Consider the following 21,056-nt stretch of genomic DNA (forward strand, 5'->3'; position numbering starts at 1 on the left):
AGCTTCAGCATCAGTTCTTCCAATGAACACCCAGGACTGATCTCCTTTAGGATGGACTGGTTGGATCTCCTTGCAGTCCAAGGGACTCTCAAGAGTCTTCTTCAATACCATAGTTCAAAAGCATCAATTTTTCAGCACTCAGCTTTCTTCACAGTCCAATTCTCACATCCATACATGACTACTGGAAAAACCATAGCCTTGACTAGATGGACCTTTATTGGCAAAGTAATGTCTCTGCTTTTTAATATGCTATCTAGGTTGGTCGTAACTTTCCTTCCAAGGAGTAAGCATCTTTTAATTTCATGGCTGCAGTCACCATCTGCAGTGATTTTGGAGCCCACCTCAGCTAGTTCTCTATAAATGCTAAAGGTCTGTTTTCTCTCCTCCACAATCTGGCTGACCTCACGCCTCTTGAATTCAATGGAGTCACCATCCACCAATATTGACTTTCTGAGTCAAGTTCCTCCTGTTGACTGTCCCTGGGAGCAGAATGCAGGAGGGGATGCCCATGGGCTATGTTGGGGAACCTGTGTACCTAGAGTATCTTCAATGTGTGAGGGAGGGATGCTTTCTGTGCCCCAAACAATGACAACAGAAATAGTAACAGTGATTTGGTGCCTGCTTGAAATCAAATGGGCTTCCCTGGTGGCTCAGATGGTAAAGAATCTGCCTGCAATGCATGGCATTCTGTGCTTTCAAAACCTCACCTCTTTCATTTATTGTATTTAAGGAAAGGAAAGCATTGTTGATGGGGAAATGGTTTTTCATTTCAAATCTTCACATTTTTGGAGGTACTGGTTTCTTCTCCTATGTGTTGCTTTTGTTGGCTGAGCAAATGATACGTCTAAAGATGCAAATTATAGAAAGAAGAGAGAGAGGGTCTGAAGATAAGAAATGTGAAAGAGATGGGGGGAATGTGAGAGAGGGAAGATGAAGTGGTGGCTGATTTGAGAAATACGAGAAGAACAGGTAGTAAAACCAGATTGCTGGCAGTTGATGGGGACCTTAGGGGCTTCCCAGTGGGTGTGGTGGTAAAGGAGGAGGAGCAAGAGACTCGGGTTCAATCCCTGGTCTGGGAAAATATCCTAGAGTAGGAAGTGGAAAACCTCTCCAGTATTCTTGCCTGGAGAATTTCATGGACAGAGGAGCCTGATGGGCTACTGTCCATGGGGCCACAAAGAGTCAGATGCAACTGAGTGACTGAGCGTGCAAGGGGGATGATGGATCCAGTGACTGGTGAAGAAATTTGGGGAAAGAGCAGGTACATAAATGGACATTTTATTAGGTTAATAAGGTTGCCATAAAGTACCTAATACAAATCCCTTTTCTAGACTCCCTTGAAATCCCCAATGAGAATCCATTTCACTTTCATGGATTGTGAAGTCAGATAGATTGGAAGGATGCATCCGCAGCCTGGGCCTGCTTCAAGGGAGGAACTCAGACAGAATCAGGTAACTCCTTTGGGTTCAGTTCAGTTCAATTCAGTCACTCAGTCGTGTCCTACTCTTTGTGACCCCATGGACTGCAGCACACCAGACCTCCCTGTCCATCACCAACTCCCCGAGTCCACCCAAACCCATTTTCATTGAGTCGGTGATGCCATCCAACTATCTCATCCTCTGTCGTCCCCTTCTCCTCCTGCCTTCAATCTTTCCCAGCATCAGGGTCTTTTCAAATGAGTCAGCTCTTCATATCAGGTGGCCAAAGTATTGGAGTTTCAGCTTCAACATCAGTCCTTCCAATGAATACTCAGGACTGATTTCCCTTAGGATGGACTGGTTGAATCTCCTTGCAGTCCAAGGGACTCTCAAGAGTCTTCTCCAACACCACAGTTCAAAAGCATCGATTCTTTGGTGCTCAGCTTTCTTTATAGTCCAACTCTCACATCCATACATGATTACTGGAAAAACCATGGCTTTGATTAGATGGACCTTTGTTGGCAAAGTAATATCTCTGCTTTTCAATATGCTATCTAGATTGGTCATAGTTTTTCTTCCAAGGAGCAAGCATCTTTTAATTTCATGGCTGCAGTCACAATCTGCAGTGATTTTGGAGCCTAAGAAAATAAAGTCTGCCACTGTTTCCACTGTTTCCTTGTGGGTTACACTCCATTTTAAAATCAGACAGTGGACACAGTGAGGTTTGGCAGTTGCTTAAAATCAAGAACCCAGGGACGTTCATGGATACAGAATGAGATCAGCTGAGTGAGTCTTCTGAGGCAATGGGTCTCCAACTTGAGGGCAAATCAGAGTCTAGCTGCTGGGTCCCACTCCAGGGTGTCTAATTCAGCAGGTCTGGATTAAGAGGGGGTGGCGGGGGAGACTCTAGAATCTTCATTTTGAACAAGCTCCTAGGTGATGCTGAAGTTTGTCTGAGGATGACACTTAGGAAACCACTGCTCTAACGTATTCTTGGCTTAAAGAAGAAGCTACATTTTTAAAATTTTTATGTATTTATTTTTGTCTCTGCCGAGTCTTTGTTGCTGCCTTTAGTTGCTGGGCTTTCTCTAGTTGCAGTGAGAAGGGGCTACTTTCTAGTTGGGATCTGCAGGCTCCTCAGTGCAGTGGCTTCTCTTGTTGCAGAGCACAGGCTCTAGGGCACACAGGCTTCAGCAGTTGTGGCACATGGGCTCAGCATCTGGGCACATGAGTCTAGTCTCCCCATGGCATGTGGAATCTTCCTGGACCAGGGATCGAATCCCTGTCTCCTGCATTGGCAGGCAGATTCTTAACCACTGGACTACTAGGGAAGTCCAAAGTCATGTATTTATGTTAGAGATAGAAGTAAACTTTCTCTCTCTGTGTCTCTCTCTCCTCCTTCTCCTTCCTCCCTCTCTCCTCCCTTCCTCCCTTTCTTCTTATCTTTTTAAATAGTTATGAAGGTAACAGCTTCCCATTTTTTTGAGAAGACAAGACTTTTTAATTGGAGAATAATTGCTTTGAAATGTTGCATTAGTTTCTGCTGTACAACAATGTGAATCAGCTACATGTATATATATATCCTTTCCCTTCTGAACCTCCTTCCCACCCCACCATCCCACCCTTATAGGTCATCACATTTACCATCAGCTATTATGGTCTATAAAAACACTTTTTTTGAAATGTAGTTCACATACCATATATCCATATGAAGATGTGTGTAGTCATGACCATAGTGAATTTAGAACATTTTCCTCACCTTCAAAATGAACCTGTACCCTTTAGCTATCATCTCTCTTTCCTCCCCTCTTTCCAGTCCTAAGCATCCACTAATCTACTGTCTCTATAGATTTGCCTTATCTGGACATTTCAGATACATGTAATCGTATGGTATTTATCATTTTGTGTCTGGCTTCTTTCAAGTAGCATGTTTTCAAGGTTTATCCATGTCACAGCATGTATTGCAAATTTCATTCCTTTTTTATGGCTGAGTAAAGTTGCATTGTTTGGATATATGACATTTTCACTCATCCATCTCTTGACACATTTCTTGGTTGTTTCCACATTTTGGCTATCATGAGTGTTTCTGCTGTAAACATTCATGTACAAGTTTTTGGATGGGCCTATGTTTTCGTTTTGGAGGGGTATATACATAGGAGTGAAATTTATGGGTCACATGATAACTCTACGTTTAATCATTTGAGTAGCTGCTAGACTCTTTACAACAATGGCTGCACCATTTTACATCCCCACCAACAGCATATTAGTGTTCCAATTTCTCTACATCCTTGCCAACACTTGTTATTATCTAACTTTTTAATTTTATTCATTCTAATTGTGGTTTTGATAAAACAACATGGATAAAAATAGATATGGTCTTTTTGTTGGAGTATAATTGCTTTATAATGTTGTGTTAATTTCTACTGTACAATGAAGTGAATAAGCTATGCGTGATCAGTCATTTCAGTTGTGTCTGACACATTTGAGACCCCATGGACTGTAGCCTGTCAGGCTCCTCTGTCCATGGGATTCTCCAGGCAAGAATACTGGAGTGGGTTGCCATGCCCTTCTCCCCTTAGGTCTGACCTTAAATGTCACCTCCTCAGGAAAACCTTCCCTGATTTCCCCATACTGAGTCACCACTCCTGTTACAAGAACTCACAGCACCTTCTTTCTCTCCTCATAGCTTTTATCACAGTTTATCATATGTATACACATTTATTAATTAGTATAATCTATAGAAATATTTGTCTAATAGCCACATCTTCCTTTCTTAACATGCAAGCATGGAGATCAGGGTCATGTCTAGTCAGCTCCACAGTGGATCCTCAGTGGCATCTAAAATATGCCTGGCACAGAGAAGATAATCAATAAATGTTTGTTAAGTGAATACAGCAGGGTTTATAATCCATGGCACTGTTGACATTTGGGACTGGCTCATTATTTGCAGTGAGGTTTGTTCCATTCATTGAAGGGTGTTGATCAGCATTCCTTACCTTTACCAGCTAGTTATTATAGCACATCTCCCTCTCCTTGAGTTGTAACTATAAAAAAATGTCTCCAGAACCTTTCAAGTGTCCTCTGAAGTTACTGGTGAGAGCCACTGGAGTACAGAAATGAGGGAAGACCTAGCTGATGCTCCTCAGTGGCAGAGTCATGCCCCTTTTGGTGGTTCTTAGCATCTGGTCCATATCTTCGTGAGAACCCTGACATTTCTCTGTGTCTTTTCACCATGGATCATGGAAACTCATCAAAGACAGGAGCAAGCAACAGACCCATCTCTGTTCTCCCAAAACTAGCACAGAATTTGACACAAAGAATGTAATTAATTATTAAATACATTTTAATTTATTTTTATTGAAGGATAATTGCTTTACAGAATTTTGTTTTCTGTCAAACCTCAAAGTGAATCAGTCATAGGTATACATATATCCCCTCCCTTTTGAAACTCCCTCCCATCTCCCTCCCCATCCCACCCCTCTTGGTTGATACAGAGCCCCTGTTTGAGTTTCCTGAGCCATACAACAAATTCCTATTGGCTCTCTATTTTACATGTGGTAATGTAAGTTTCCATGTTACTCTTTCCATACATCTCATCCTCTCCTCCCCTTTCCTCATGACCATAAATCTCTGTGTCTCTCTGTCTGTTTCTCCATTGCTGCCCTGTAAATAAGTTCTTCAGTACTATTCGTCTAGATTTCATATATATGTGTTAGAATACAATATTTATCTTTCTTTTTCTGACTCACTTCACTCTGTATAATAGGTTCTAGGTCCATCCACCTCATCAGAACTGACTCCAATGCGTTCCTTTTTATGGCTGAGTAATACTCCATTGTGTATATGTACCACAACTTCTTCATCCATTCATCTGTCGATGGACATCTAGGTTGCTTCAGTGTTCTAGCTGTCGTATATAGTGTCGCAGTGAACAATGGGATACATGTGTCTTTTTCCATTTTGGTCTCCTCAGGGTATGTGCCTAGGAGTGAGATTGCTGGGTCATATGGTGGTTTTATTCCTAGTTTTTTTAAGGAATCTCCATACTGTCTTTCATAGTGGCTGTATCAATGTACATTGCCACCAACGTGCAATAGTGTTCCATTTTCTCCACACCCTCTCCATCATTTATTATTTGTAGACTTTTTGATGAAGGTCATTCTGACCAGTGTGAGGTGATATCTCATTGTGATTTTGATTCCCATTTCTCTAATAATGAGCAATGTTGAGAATCTTTTAATGTGTTTGTTAGCCACATGTATGTCTTCTTTGGAGAAATGTCTGTTTAGATCTTTTTTTCACTTTTTGATTGGGTTGTTTGTTTTTCTGGCATTGAGTTTTGTGAGCTGCTTATATATTTTGGAAATTAATCCTTTGTCAGTTGTTTCATTTGCTATTATTTTCTCCCATTCTGAGGGTTGTCTTTTTACCTTGCTTATAGTTTCCTTTGCTGTGCAAAACCTTTTAAATTTAATCAGATCCCACTTGTTTACTTCTGTTTTTATTTCCATTACTCTAGGAGGTGGGTCATGGAGGATCTTGCCTTGATTTATGTCATCGAGTGTTCTGCATATGTTTTCCTCTAAGAGTTTTATAGTTTCTGGTTTTACAGTTAGGTCTTTAATTCATTTTGAGTTTATCTTTATGTATGGTGTTAGGAAGTGTTCTAATTTCATTCTTTTACATGTTGCTGTCCAATTTTCCCAGCACATTGAAGAGGCTGTCTTTGCCCCATGGTATATTCTTACCTCCTTTGTCAAAAATATGGTACCCATAGATGCATGGGTTTATTTCTGGGCTTTCTATCTTGTTCCATTGGTCTATATTTCTGTTTTTGTGCTAGTATCATACTGTCTTGATGACTGTAGCTTTGTAGTATAATCTGAAGTCAGGAAGGTTGATTCCTTCAGTTCCATTCTTTTTTCTCAAGACTGCTTTGGCTATTCGGAGTCTTTTGTGTTTCCATATGAATTGTGAAATTTTTTGTTCTAGTTCTGTGAAAAATGCCCTTGGTAATTTGATAGGGATTGCATTGAATCTGTAGATTGCGTTTGTAGTATAGTCACTTTCACAATATTGATTCTTCCTACCCAGGAACATGGAATATCTCTCCATATGTTTATGTCACCTTTGATTTCTTTAATTAGTGTCTTATAATTTTCTGTGTACAGTTCTTTTGTCTCTTTAGGTAAGTTTACTCCTAGATATTTAATTATTTTTGTTGCAATGGTGAATGCGATTGATTCAATTTCTCTTTATGATTTTTCATTGTTAGTATATAGAAATGCAAGTGATTTCTGTGAATTAATTTGTATCCTGCAACTTGCTAAATTCACTGATTAGCTCTAGTAATTTTCTGATACTATCTTTAGGGTTTTCTATGTAGAGTATCATGTCATTTGCAAACAGTGAGAGCTTTACTTCTTTTCCGATCTGGATTCCTTTTATTTCTTTTTCTTTTCTGATTGCTGTAGCTAGGACTTCCAAAACTATGTTGAATAACAGTAGTGAAAGTGGACACCCTTGTCTTTTTCCTGACCTTAGGGGGAATGCTTTCAGTTTTTCACCATTGAGAAAAATGTTTATTGTAGGTTTATCATATATGATCTTTACTACGTTGAGGTAGGTTCCTTCTATGCCCATTTTTTTTGAAGAGTTTTAATCATAAATGGGTGCTGAATTTTGTCAAAGGCTTTTTCTGCATATATTGAGATGGTCATATGGTTTTTTTCTTTCAGTTTGTTAATATGGTGTATTACATTGATTGATTTGCATATATTGAAGAATCGTTGCATTCCTAGAATAAACCCAACTTGATCATGGTGTATGAGCTTTTATGTGTTGCTGAATTCTGTTTGCTAAAATTTTGTTGAAGATTTTTGCATCTATGTGCACTAGTGATATTGGCCTGTAGTTTTCTTTTTTGTTGTTGTCTCTGTCTGGTTTTTGTATCAGGGTGATCATGGCCTCATAGAATGAGTTTGGAAATGTTCCTTCCTCTGCAATTTTTGAAAGAGTGTTAGAAGGAGAGAGATTAGCTCTTCTCTAAATGTTTGATAGAATTCTTCTATAAAGCCATCTGGTCCTTGGCTTTTGTTTTTTTGGGAGATTTTTTAAAATCACAGCTTCAATTTCAGTGCTTGTAATTGGGTTGTTCATAATTTCTATTTATTCCTGGTTCAGTCTTGGAAGATTGAACTTTTCTAAGAATCTGTCTATTTCTTCCAGGTTATCCATTTTATTGCCATATAGTTATTCACAATGATCTCTTATAATCCTTTGTATTTCTGCATTGTCTGTTGTAACCTTCATTTCTAACTTTGTTGATTTGATTCTTCTTTTTTTCTTGATGAGTCTGGCTAAAGGTTTTGTCGATATTGTTCATCTTCTCAGAGAACCAGTTTTTAGTTTTATTAATCTTTACTATTTTTTTTTCATTTCTTTTTCATTTCTTTCTGCTCAGATCTTTATAATTTCTTTCCTTCTTCTAATTTTGGAGGGGGGGTTGTTCTTCTTTTTCCAGTTGTTTTAGGTGTAAAGTTAGTTTGTCTATTCAATGTTTTTCTTGTTTCTTGAAGTAGGATTGTATTGCTATAAACTTCCCTCTTAGAGCTGCTTTTACTGCATCCCATAGATTTTGAGTTGTGTTTTCATTGTCATTTGTTTCTAGATATTTTTTGATTTCCCTTTTGATTTCTTCAGTAACCTGTTGGTTATTTAGAAACGTGTTGTTTAATCTCCATGTGTTTGTGTTTCTTACAGTTTTTTTCTTGTAATTGATATCTAGTCTCATAGCATTGTGGTCAGAGAAGATGCTTGATATGATTTCAATTCTCTTGAATCTACTGAGGTTTGATTTGTGACCAAAGATGTGGTCTATCCTGGAGACTGTTCCATGTGCACTTGAGAAGAAAGTGTAATTTTCTGCATTTGGATGGAATGTCCTGAGATGGATCAATGAGATCCATCTCATCTAATGTGTCATTTAAGACTTGTGTTTCCTTATTAATTTTCTGTCTTGATGATTGGTGTGAGTGGGGTGTTAAAGTCTCCTACTATTATTTTGTTACTGTCAATTTTTCCTTTTATGTCTGTTAGTGTTTGTCTTATGTATTGAGATGCTCCTATTAATTATTAAATGCGTTTTTAAAGCTGGCATTTATTTAGGGCTGGCTTATTGGTTGCAAGTCACTGTTCATTGCCCTACATAGATGATAATATTTAATTCTCAGGACCATCCTAAGAGGTGGCTACCTTATCATTAAATACATTTTAACAATGGGAAATTGAATCTAAGAGATTACATGTGATTTAACCAAAGCCACTTTGTTTCATCACTTAACCATTGCACAGCCCTATCTGCAATTCTAAGCATCTGTCTTTTTTCTCTTTAGATTGCAAGGTATCACCTATCTCCTTGTCCATCAGCTGGTGCCATAGAGCCGAGTTTGGGGACCACTCCTAAGGACTAGTAGCCATAGAAAGGAAGACGCTTTTTGTAGAGAAGGGGATCCTGGGAGAAAGGGAGCAGGTCAGGAAGCTCATTGGAGTAGCATTTCTGCTAAGCACTCCCTTCTAGAAAAAATGTTCTTCACTGAGGTCCTGCTTCCTTGGTATCATTGATAACCCAGATGATAGTCAAAGTTGATGGACCATTGAACAATTCCTCAACCAATGCCTCTCTCTCTCTGTTCCCAGGCTCATTAAACAAAACTTGAAATTATAGTATCATCTCAACTGCTCTTCGTGGAGTATACCTGTGTGCCGGGCACCATGGTAAGCCCTTCACAAACATTGTCTTATTTCAGTCTCATAACTGTCTAAGACTAGGAAGGTAGGTGCTTTTTATTGTTAAAGATTAGGCTCAAACAGGGCTTCCCTTGTGGTTCAGCTGGTAAAGAATCCGCCTACAATGCAGGAGACCTGGGTTTGATTCCTGGGTTGGAAAGATCCCCTGGAGAAGGGAAAGGCTACCCACTCCAGTATTCTGGCCTGGAGAATTGGACTATATAGTCCAACTGGACTGAATAGAATTGGACTGTATAGAATGGACTGTATAGTCCGTGGAGTCACAAAGAGTCGAATACAACTGGGCGACTTTCAGGCTCAAAGAAGGGAAGTGAGCTGCCTAAGGACATATAGCAATGTGCTATGCTGTGCTTAGTCACTCAGTCATGTCTGACTCTTTGTGATCCCATGGACTGTAGCCCGCCAGGCTCCTCTGTCCATGGGATTTTCCAGGCAAGAATGCTGGAGTAGGTTGCCATACCTTCCTGCAGGGGATCTTCCCTACCCAGGGATCGAATCTCCAACTCTTACATCTCCTGTATTGGCAGGCAGGTTCTTTACCACTAGTGCCACCTGGGAATCCTGCCCCCCTTGGATGGGGGACCCACAAAACCCATTGTGAGAAAACGATGTGTGATGCTTTGCGTGCAGAGCCACAGAAATCAGAGAAGACCTACAGGGGAAGCCTGGCTCTTCTAACTTGTGTGATCTTGGATGAATCATGCAACAATTTTGAGCCTCAATTTCCCTGGTGGCTCAGACAGTAAAGAATCTGCCTGCAATGCAGAAGATCTGGGTTCAATCCCCGTGTTGGGGATCGACTGAATGACTAACACATTCCCCTCTGTCAAATGGAGTAGATGTGAATTTATCTGTTCTGATATCTGATTGTGAGACTATAATAAAATAATGTATTGGAAGAGTAATGTGAAGCATGCAGTATATTATGCAAAGGAGGACGCTCTGGTATCCTCAGTCTGACTGAAATTTTTTCTACTACTTTCCACTTCGTGGTAACATGCAATGTTCTTACTGCTCAAGTTATAGAGAAAGATTGAATTCAAGTTTAGGGTAATGATGTACAGTTTACTATTCAACTTCAACATGAATAAACATGTTTTTTTTAACACTGGCTAATTTTACTACTACTCATACATCTTAATTACATTTACTGTTGTATAAAACTACATCACCATTAAAGAGTGTCCAAGTATTATAAATTGCTGTTTTGAATGCATAAATTTCTAATGCTATTTTGAAATGCTATAAATTTGTCAAGGGACTTTTTTTGCATTAAAAAAAACAGTTTAATACATGTATGACTTATAGAAAGGAATACAAATCTTAAGTGAAAATTTGGTGGATATTGACCACTATATATAGTCCAGAAGCAGCACTCCAGAGGGCTCCTCCATGTCTCTTCCAAGTCAGAATTCCTTTCCAAGAGTAGTCACTACTCTCACTTCTAACACCTTATAACTTCTAACACCTAGGTCATTTTGCATGTTTCTAAACTTGATATTAAAGGAATCACGCTACATACTCTTCTGTGTCTGACTTCCTTCATCCAGTGTTATTTATGCCAGTATGTTGATGTGTGTTATTACAGTTATCAGTGGTTTATCTTTTTCATTGTGGTGTTAGATTCTATTGTATGAAAATAACAGGTGTTAGAAATGTATGTTGTTTCTCTTTTTGATTTATTATGAATGAAGTCCTGTAGTTGTTCTTTACATGTCTTTTGGTGGGCATAAGCATTCACTACTTTGGGAACATATTCAGGTATATATACAGGAAAATAGCTGTCACAGATTTAGCTTTCATAGGTAATGCCGAACATTCTCCTGAGGTTGCTTTACCAGTTTACACCATCAATATAAGAGCTTCTTTAGCTGCCAGGGTTAACACTTGCTATCATTATTTATTTTAATTTCCATCATTTGATCAAAATGTAGCTGTATTTCATTAGGCTTTAGTTTGTGTTTCCTTAATCACTAATGACGTTGATCTCCTCTTCATGTATTTATTGGTCATTTTGATATCTTCTTTTGTGAAGTGTCTGTTAGGCTTTTGCCCAATATTAAACTTGCTTGTTTTTTCTTATTGATTTATGTAATTTGGATACAAATGGCTGCGCAGTTTGGGACTTGCATTTTTATTATCTTAATACTGTCTTTTGTATTCAAAAGTTCTTAATTTTAATGAAGTAGATTTTGTCATTTTTTCCCCTAGTAGTTAATGTATTTTGTGTCCTATTTAAGAATCCCTTGCTTTCTCAGAGTGATGAACACATTCTGCTGTGTTTTCTTCTAGAAGCTTGATTATTTTAGCTTTCACATTTGGTCTTCATTGATTTCCAATTAATTTTTATATATTCAAGGTACATGATTTTCTTCATATGGACATCCACTTGTCTGGACCCAGGATCATGTATTTAAAAGATCAACTCCTTTACTCTTGCCTCCAGTGAATTCTAATATATCAGGTGGCTGTATACATGTGGGTTTGTTTCTGGATTCTTGGTCCTCTGTTCAGATTGTCATTTTTCATGAAAAAAAAAAAAAAAAGTCAACTAGTATTCTGATGAGAATTATGTGCCCTCTAAAGATCAATTAGAGAAAGGTTGGCCTCTTAGCAATATTGAATCTTCCAAACCATTGATCTTTTCATAAAAACTATTAATTTTTCTTTGTATCCCACTTCAGTTGAATCCCACAAGTTTTTGATATGTTTGTATTTCATTATTATATATGTTAAAATAATTGTTATTTTCTTTTTTATTATTAATTTGTTTATTTTAATTGGAAGTTAATTACTTTACAATATTATAGTGGTTCTTGCCATACACTGACATGAATCAGCCACGGGTGTACATGTGTTCCCCATCCTGAACCCCCCTTCCACCTCCCTCCCCATCCCATCCCTCAGGATCATCCCAGTGCACCAGCCCTGAGTGCTCTGTCTCATGCATTGAACCTGGACTGGTGATCTATCTCACATATGGTAATATACATGTTTCAATGCTATTCTCTCAGATCATCCCACACTCGCCTTCTCCCACAGAGTCCAAAAGTCTGTTCTTTACATCTGTGTCTCTTTTGCTGTCTCGCATATAGGGTCATCATTACCATCTTTTGAAATTCCATATATATGCATTAACACACTGTGTTGGTGTTTTTCTTTCTGGCTTACTTCACTCTGTGTAATAGGTTCCAGTTTCATCCACCTCATTAGAACTGATTCAAATGCATTCTTTTTAATAGCTGAGTAATATTCCATTCTGTATATGTGCCACAGCTTTCTTATCCATTCATCTACTGATGGACTTCTAGGTTGCTTCCATGCCCTAGCTACTGTAAACAGTGCTGTGATGAACATTGGGGTACACGTGTGTCTTTCAATTCTGGTTTCCTTGGTGTGTATGCCCAGCAGTGGGATTGCTGCGTTTTATGGCAGTTCTATGTCCAGTTTTTTAAGGAATCTCCACGCTGTTCTCCATAGTGACTGTACTAGTTTGCATTCCCAGCAACAGTGTAAGTGGGTTCCCTTTTCTCCACACCCTCTCCAGCATTAAGAGTCTCATGCCCTACCGACTGAGCTAGCCAGGCTGTCAAGGGACTTTTTAAATTGACGTGTAATTGACATATAATAGTGTGTAAATTTAGAATATATATGTGCATACCTTTGTATATTGCATATGATTGCCACTCCAGTGTTAGCTAACATTCCTGTCATGTCACATAGTTATCATATCTTTGGGGGGAATGACAATGAAGATCTAGTCTCATAGTAACATTGAGCTTGATAATACAGTATTATTATCTATACTCACAACGCTGCATTGTTGATCCACAAAATCTTGTTGATCTTCTGGTTGATCAACTGGTCGCAAATTTGTGCCCTTCAACAATATTGCCCCAATTCTCCCACCCCTCAGCCCCTGACAACCACCATTCAACTCTGTTTTTATGAGTACCTTTTTACAATTCCACTTATAAGGGAAATCATACAGTGTTTGTCATTCTCTTGAATATACATATTTTCAACAAATTATAAGTACTATGAAGCATGCTAAGTCGCTTCAGTTGTGTCTAAATCTTGGCGACCCTATGGACTGTATCTCACCAGACTCCTCTGTCCATGGAGATTCTCCAGGCACTTTCCAACACAGCAGGTGATTTCTCACTGAGGGACTTCTTTCCTGGACCTAACTAAAGAGACTTCTCTGTCTCTATGCAGCTGCTCAAGATTCACACTTGAAACTTGGAGATGTCCTCAGCTTTTCCTGAGTTTGCTTGTTACAGGTTGTGCAATGCTGAAATTTAGGGTGCTTTGCACTCCTCTGCTGTAATCTGACTAAGTCTTCAGTAGCCTCACAAAAGTTGAGTTGTGGCTACCTGATGCCACCTGAAAAGTGAAAGTCACTCAGTCGTGTCTGACTTTTTGTGACCCCATGGGCTATACAGTCCCAAGGAATTCTCCAGTCCAGAATACTGGAGTGGGTAGCCTTTCCCTTCTCCAGGGGATCTTTGCAACCCAGGGATTGAACCCAGGTCTTCCTCACTGCAGGAGGATTCTTTATCAGCTAAGCCACAAAGGAAGCCCTGTTGCCACCTAGTAGAAAGTGACGGCATGGCCTCATCCATTTCTCTTTGCAATGTGGGTTTATGGTGATGGGTGCAATTAGTCTATCCTGGTTTCTGGCAGAAGAAAAGCAGATTTTGGGTTTAATGCTGCTACCTGGTCAAATGTCCTGCAACAGATAGGAAATCAATGAATCTGACATCATGCATTTTATCATTTCATACATCTTTCCACCCTGAATACATTCATGGGGCTGTTGAATTTTGCAAACATTTGTATGTTGCCAATAAGGGTCCTTGTAAACCATAAAGCATCAGATAGATGTAGGTTATTACATGCTTGCAAGGTGTCACCTCTGGCGGTAGCATCTGGTAACCCAATTTAGCTATTTCCAAGGAATTCTTCCCAGATAATCATATATTTTCAGGGTAGAGCTTGCTGAGGAAGGCCTTCTTCATGGCAATCTTCAGCTCCCTGTTCCTGAGGCTGAAGATGATGGGGCTCAGGAAGGGAGTGAGGACCGTGTAGGTGATGCCCATCAGTGTGTCTCCTTCCAGAGACTGGAGCCCCTTGGGCTTGAGGTAGATGACAGAGGCAAAGCCGTAGTGCACGACCACCACGGTGAGGTGAGACGCGCACGTGGAGAAGGCTTTGTGCCGGCCCTCTGCTGAAGGGATCCTCAAGATGGCAGCCACGATGAAGGCGTAAGACAAGAGGATGAGGAGACAGCAGCCCAGCAGGGCGGTGATACACACCAGGCCCACGCCCTTGGCCACTACTTGTACTTCAGCTCCACAGGCCAACTTCAATAGTGGGGGCACATGACAAGCAAAATGGTGGACCTCATTGGGTCCACAAAAGATGAGTTGGAAGATGGCAGATGTCACCACCAACCCCATGACTGAGCCTCCAGCCCAGGACCAGGCCACCAAGCAGGCGCAGCCTCTGGGGCTCATGAGCACGTTGTAGCGCAGGGGGTGGCAGATGGCCACGTAGCGGTCGTAGCCCATGACGGTGAGCAGGAAGGAGTGGGTGAAGCCAAATGTGAAGGAGAAGAACATCTGGCTGGCACAGGCCTTGAAAGGGATGGAGTGGTGGGTGGAGAGCAGGTCGGCCAGCATGCGCGGGATGATGGCGAAGGTGTAGAGGACCTCAGAGATGGAGAGGGCACACAGAAAGAGGTACATGGGGGTGTGGAGGCTGTGCTCCTTCCAGACGGTGGCCATGATGAGCAGGTTCCCCAGCAGTGTGAACAGGTACATCAGCAGGAAGAGCAGGAAGAACATCAGCTGAAGGTGGGGGAAGGTGGAGAAGCCGATGAGGATGAATTCAGTCACTGCTGAGAAGTTGGCTCCTTGCATGAAGGCTGTGCCTGAAGTGTGGTGTGACATGGAGAGGTCAGCTATTGGATCGACAGGGGAATTAGCTTCCATCATTCCTGACTCTGTCCAAGGGGCTGCTCCTGACAAATGACAGATGAGACTGGCTGAGTTCCTACTCTGCGCCTCCCTCGATGTAATCCTCTTATCAATGTAGTGGGGGAGATGTTGTTTTTATCAATGATTCTGATCATTTGAAGCACAAGCACTGAGAATATTTGGTTCAGAGAGGCTAAGCATCTTGTTCAAGGTGAAGCTGTCAAAATGGCAGAGTAAAGACTTGAACCCATGGCTGACTGTCTTCAAAGACTATACCCCTCTCTCCCTCTGGTTACTTCCAAAAAATATAAATGTTTCTTCACTAGAGTTTGCAGCCATTGTCCACCTCACCCTTTCTGATAAATGTTCTTCTCAAAGTCTCAGATACCAGAAGACCTACCTACTCCATGTCTACAACACTTTGGACCAGTGTGTATCTCTAATTTAACATGAATCAATCAGACTCTGCCTCTGGAGTTATCTATGCAAGGAATCTGAAGTAAGAGACTGTGTAGGAATAATGTTCTTGTTTTCCAGATCCCATGAGGTACATCTGTACCAAATGAGGCAGTGCAACATAGCCATCAAGGAAAGCAATGAGAGAGTCTGGAAGTTTGAGTCCCTGCTCTGCCCACTGTGTAAACTTGAGCAAGTTACTTCACCTCTTTGTACCTCCATTTCTCTTTACCCACCTCTAAGATTCTTTGTGGGAACTAAATGTGCTATTCTTGGGCTGTGACCTGGAAAACAGCAGGTACTACCTATGATAAATAACTCAATACACTCAGTAAACAAATATATATGGTCTAGGCTCAGTAAATAACCTACCTGGTGATTCAGTGGTAAAGAATTCACCTGCAGTGTAGGAGACACAGGTTCAAACCCTGCATCAGGAAGATCCCCTGAAAAAGGAAATGGCAACCCACTCCAGGATTCTTGTTTGGAAAAATCCCATGGACAGAGGAGCCTAGCAGGCTACAGTCCATGGGCTCACAAAGACTTGGACGTAACAGCACACATGCACAGTGACAGTGTACTCAGTAAATAACTTCAATTTAATGAGATTTCAATGTGCCTTTATAAATAACAACTATTTTTGAGTGATTTTTTAAAAGGCATTTTCAAGTTTAAATCACAGTGAACCACTAATCTCCTTTCTGTTTCTATAGACTTGCCTGTGCCTGACATTTCATATCATGGAATCATACACTGTGTGACATTTGAGGTCTGTTGTTTTTCCACTCAGCATGATGTTTTTGAGGTTCATCCACTTGTAGCATTGTCAGAACTTCATTCCTTTTTATGGTCAAACAATATTCCTTTATGGATATCACATTTTGCTTATTCAGTCACCTCATTGATGGACATGTCAGTTGTTTCCATTTTCCCCCTCTTGTGAATAGTGCTGCTATGAATGTTCATGTAGGCATTTAAAGCATAGCAGTGGTTTCCAGGAGCTGGAGGAAGGGGAGAAGAGGGAGGACTCTTAATGTGTATAGGGTTTCCTTTGGGTGTGCTGAGAAAGTTCTGGAACTAGAGAGTCAGTGCTCATACAACATCGTGAATGAACTTGATGCCACTGAATCGTATGCTGTAATGTGTCTAAAGTGGTAAATTGTACATTACATGTATCTTACCACAACACATGAAAAATGGGGGGGAAGGGGAGTGGGAAATACCCTCTTAAGTGGGCTCAGGTCCTAGCTCAAGCCTTGGCAGGTTAATAATGAGGACACGAAGGGGAACCAGACACTTTGGGGACTGGAGGTTTCATTCCCCAACATCATTGGTTTCCAGAGTTTTTTGGTCTCCCTCCTTTGGAGTCAATTGCATTTCTTTGTCTCCTCTGAGTCAGCACCTGCCTGGAGGTCCCCAGAAGCCCCACTTGGCCCTGATACCCTGAGATCCTAGAGGGGCAAATCAAAGTGGATTACTTGGAAACAAGAACTTCCAAGAAGAGGTTGAATGGGTGAGACCAGGATCAAGTGGGCTCTGCTTACAAGCTGCCAGGTTTTCAAATGTCTAGTGCAAGCATTCTCAGTATTTTATGACAAATTATTCTTTGTTATGAGGTGGGGGCCATCCTGTGCACTATATGGTATTTAGCAGCATCCCTGGCCTCTACCATCTGAATGTCAGTAATCTATGCTCAGTAGTAACTACCAAAAGTGTCATTATCAGATATTGCCAATGTGAACTTCACTGCTGGCTCAAACAGTAGAGAATCTGCCTGCAACACAGGAGACCTGGGTTCAATCTCTGGGTCAGGAAGATACCCTGGGAAAGGGAATGGCACCCCACTCCAGTACTCTTGCTGGAAGAATTCCATGGACAGAGAAGCCTGGTGGTCTACAGTCCATGGGGTCTCAAAGAGTCAGACATGACTGAGAGAATTTCACTTTCAATGTCCCCACTGGCGGTGGCAAAATCACCGTCAGTTGAAAACCAATGATCTAGAGAGTACAATTGTATTTACTTAGCTGCTCCTTCTACCCAGATCTTGGTTTCTCCAACCAGAAAACTATTGTTCTTTTGCATCAATGTTACCTACTCTGTGCAGTCTTTCTGGACATCTCTTTCTAAAGCAGATTTAGTCACTCCTGTGTGCTTTCCAAACAACTACTCCAGAGTGAGCTTAAAAGTCCTCATTTCTAACTTCGTCATGATTGTTATTATAATGTACCGTGCTGGATACACAACTATCTCTGGCACTGGATTTTGAACTGTCGATGAGAACAATTGCCCTTAATTGGATGTGGTTCCTATGTTCATGCAGTTCTTATTAAATTTGTTCCTCAATATTGTGAGATCCCTGCCATGATCCCTGTTTTACAGAAGTGGCAGCTGCATCCATAGAGGACACGTCATTTGTCCAAGAGACCATGGCTCCTGATTGGGGGAGCAGGATCTGAACCTATATCTGAATGACCCCAAAGCCTATCTTTTCCTAACCTCTCTGTTACATTCACCATTTACTGGTGGCTGTTAGTGAATGTCAGAGCCACTTTCAAGGCCAGAGAAATGTCATCTTCACCATTCCAGGCTATTCACACAGTCCTGCTCCATATTAATTAGATCACAAAAATCATACACATAAAAAAAGGAAGATGGGAACTATGGGAAGACTAGAGCTCACGGTGTCATGGCAATGTGGCCCAGGGCTGCATATACACCTTCTCTGATGATGGGGATGCAGAACTCAGCTAAGTTTGGTATCTCTTCATTCTGGGAAAAGGCAAAACTATGGAGACAGTAAAAAGATTGGTGCTCGTCAAGGACTCAGCAGAAGAGAAGAGACAAATAGATGGAACTCATGGGAGTTTTTAAGGTTGCAAAACAGTTCTGTATAATAGATAGTGTATCTTGCATACATGATACAGGGCATTTGTCAAAATGTAGGCTGCACAGCACCAACAGGGAACTCTAGTGTAAACTGTGGGCTTTGGTTATAATAATATGTCAATATTGGTTCAGCAACTGTAACACAGTTACTCACTAATGCAGGATGTTAACAACAGGGAAGCTGAGGGAGGAGCCAAGATGGCGGAGGAGTAGGACGGGGAGACCACTTTCTCTCCTACAAATTCATCAAAAGAATAACTGAACGCAGAGCAAACTTCGCAAAACAACTTCTGATCGCTAGCTGAGGTCATCAGGCACCCAGAAAAGCAGCCCATTGTCTTCGAAAGGAGGTAGGACAAAATATAAAAGATAAAAAGTGAGAAAAAAGAGCTAAGGACGGAGATCCGTCCCGGGAAGTCTTAGGCGGCATTGCTTGGGGTAGGGTCCGGGCCTGAGTGCCCTGAGGACAATCGGAGGGAGCTTCTGTGAGTTGCCAACTTGAACTCTGGGAGACCAAAAGAAAGAGAGTAAATTAACCGGCCCGAACACACTGCCGGCGTTTGCAGAACAAAGGGACCGAGAAAGTCCAGAGAAGAGCACGCAGTCTGCGGACCGGCCCAGCCCCGCCGGAGGCGGGAGGCAGGGGGGAGGGGAAGGTCGCAGCGAGACACAGGGCGCAGGCACCCGACCAGCGCAGGCGGGGACTGGGGCTGGGGACGCGGAGGGCAGAAGGCGCAGGCACCCGACTGGCGCCAGTGGAAACTGAGACAGGGTCCGTGGAAGGGAGTGGGCACGCCACACCTGGGGAGAGTGCGCCCACCAAGCCCCTGGCTGCCTGGACCGCTCTGACGGGGAAGGCACTGAGAGCAGGCGCAGCTTTTCATTCCGCGCTTTTGTGGAACACACGAAGGCTGGAACCTCTCGCAGCGCGGGGCGCGCTCCATATAGAGCAGCCGGGAGCCTGAGCAGCGCAGACGGAGAAAGCAGTGTCAGCCCCGCCCGACAGCGCAAGCCCCTCCCCGCAGTGCCAGCCCCTCCCCTCAGAGCGACGGAACTAGCTACCTGAATAAGAGTCCACCTCCGCCCGCCTGTGTCAGGGCGGAAATGAGGCTCTGAAGAGACCAGCAAACAGAAGCCAAATAAACAAAGGGAATGGCTTCAGAAGGGACTGGTGCAACAGATTAAAATCCCTCTAGAAAACACTGACTACACCGGAAGGGGCCTGTAGATATTGAGAAGCATAAGCTGGAACGAGGAGCTATCTGAAACTGAGCCGAACCCACACTGACCGCAACAGCTCCAGAGAAACTCCTAGATATAATTTTACTTTTTTCTCTTTTTTTTTCTTTATTTTTTATTTATTTTTTTTCTCTTTTATTTTCCTTTAAAATCCCCTATTACTCCCCCATTACTCCTTAACTTTCATTCCCATAGATTTTTATGATTTTTTAATTAGGGGGAAAAAATTTTTTTTCTTTTTTTTTTCCTTTTTCTTTCGTTTTTTTTCTTTTTCTTTTTTTCTTTCTTCTTTTTTTTTCTTTCCTTTTTCTCTTCTATTTTCTATTTTTCTTTTTCTCTTATTTCTTTTAAAGTCTTCTAGTACTCCTCTACTGCTCCTTAATTTTCATTTTCAATACACTATAACCTTACAAAAAAAAAAAAAGAAAAAAAAGAAGAGAAGCCCTGTTTTTAAACCGAAGATTATTCTCTCCCAATCTTGACTCTCTGTTTTCTACCTCAGAACACCTCTATTTCCTCCTTTCCCCTTCTCTTCCCAATCCAATTCTGTGAATCTTTGTAGGTGACTGGGCTAGGGAGAACACTTTGGGAACACAGAACTGTGTAGATCTGTCTCTCTCCTCTTGAGTCCCCTTTTTTCTCCTCCTGCTCATCTCTATCTCCCTCCTCCCTCTCCTCTTCTTCATGTAACTCTGTGAACCTCTATGGGTGTCCCTAACGGGGGAGAATCTTTTCGCCATTAACATAGAAGTTTTCTTATCAGGGCTGTATAGTTGGAGATGTCCTGAGACTACAGAAAGAATAAAACTGAAATCCAGAGGCAGGAGACTTAAGCCCAAAACCTGAAAACACCAGAAAACTCCTGACTACATGGAACTTTAAGTAATAAGTGACTCTCCAAAAGCCTTCATACCTACACTGAAACCAACCACCACCCAAGAGCCAATAAGTTTTAGAGCAAGACATACCACGCAAATTCTCCAGCAACGTAGGAACATAGCCCTGAACATCAACATACAGGCTGCCCAAGGTCACACCTAACACATAGACCCATCTCAAAACTCATTACTGGGCACTCCATTGCTCTCCAAAGAGAAGAAATCAAGTTCCACGCACCAGAACACTGACGCAAGCTTCCCTAATGAGGAAACCTTGACAAGCCAATCGTCTAACCCCACTCACTGGGTTAATCTTCCACAATAAAAAGGAACCACAGACCTCCAGAATACAGAAAGCCCACTCCAGATACAGCAATCTAAACAAGATG

At 41.5% G+C, this 21,056-nt stretch overlaps 1 protein-coding gene across 1 annotated transcript; it reads right to left on the reverse strand.

Moving 5' to 3' along the window:
- Positions 1 to 14,203: 14,203 nt before the first annotated feature.
- LOC133061202 (olfactory receptor 10H1) lies at positions 14,204 to 15,151 on the reverse strand. The gene has a single exon (XM_061149189.1). It carries the CDS (start codon positions 15,149 to 15,151, stop codon positions 14,204 to 14,206), a length of 948 nt encoding a protein of 315 aa, XP_061005172.1.
- Positions 15,152 to 21,056: the final 5,905 nt, after the last annotated feature.

Source organism: Dama dama, chromosome 9 (genome assembly GCF_033118175.1).
Source record: "Dama dama isolate Ldn47 chromosome 9, ASM3311817v1, whole genome shotgun sequence".
Classification (NCBI taxonomy): domain Eukaryota; kingdom Metazoa; phylum Chordata; class Mammalia; order Artiodactyla; family Cervidae; genus Dama; species Dama dama.

Excerpts from the sequence above, each read along its gene's own strand:
- LOC133061202 (XM_061149189.1), bottom strand. The coding sequence starts at position 15,151 with ATGCAAGGAGCCAACTTCTCAGCAGTGACTGAATTCATCCTCATCGGC.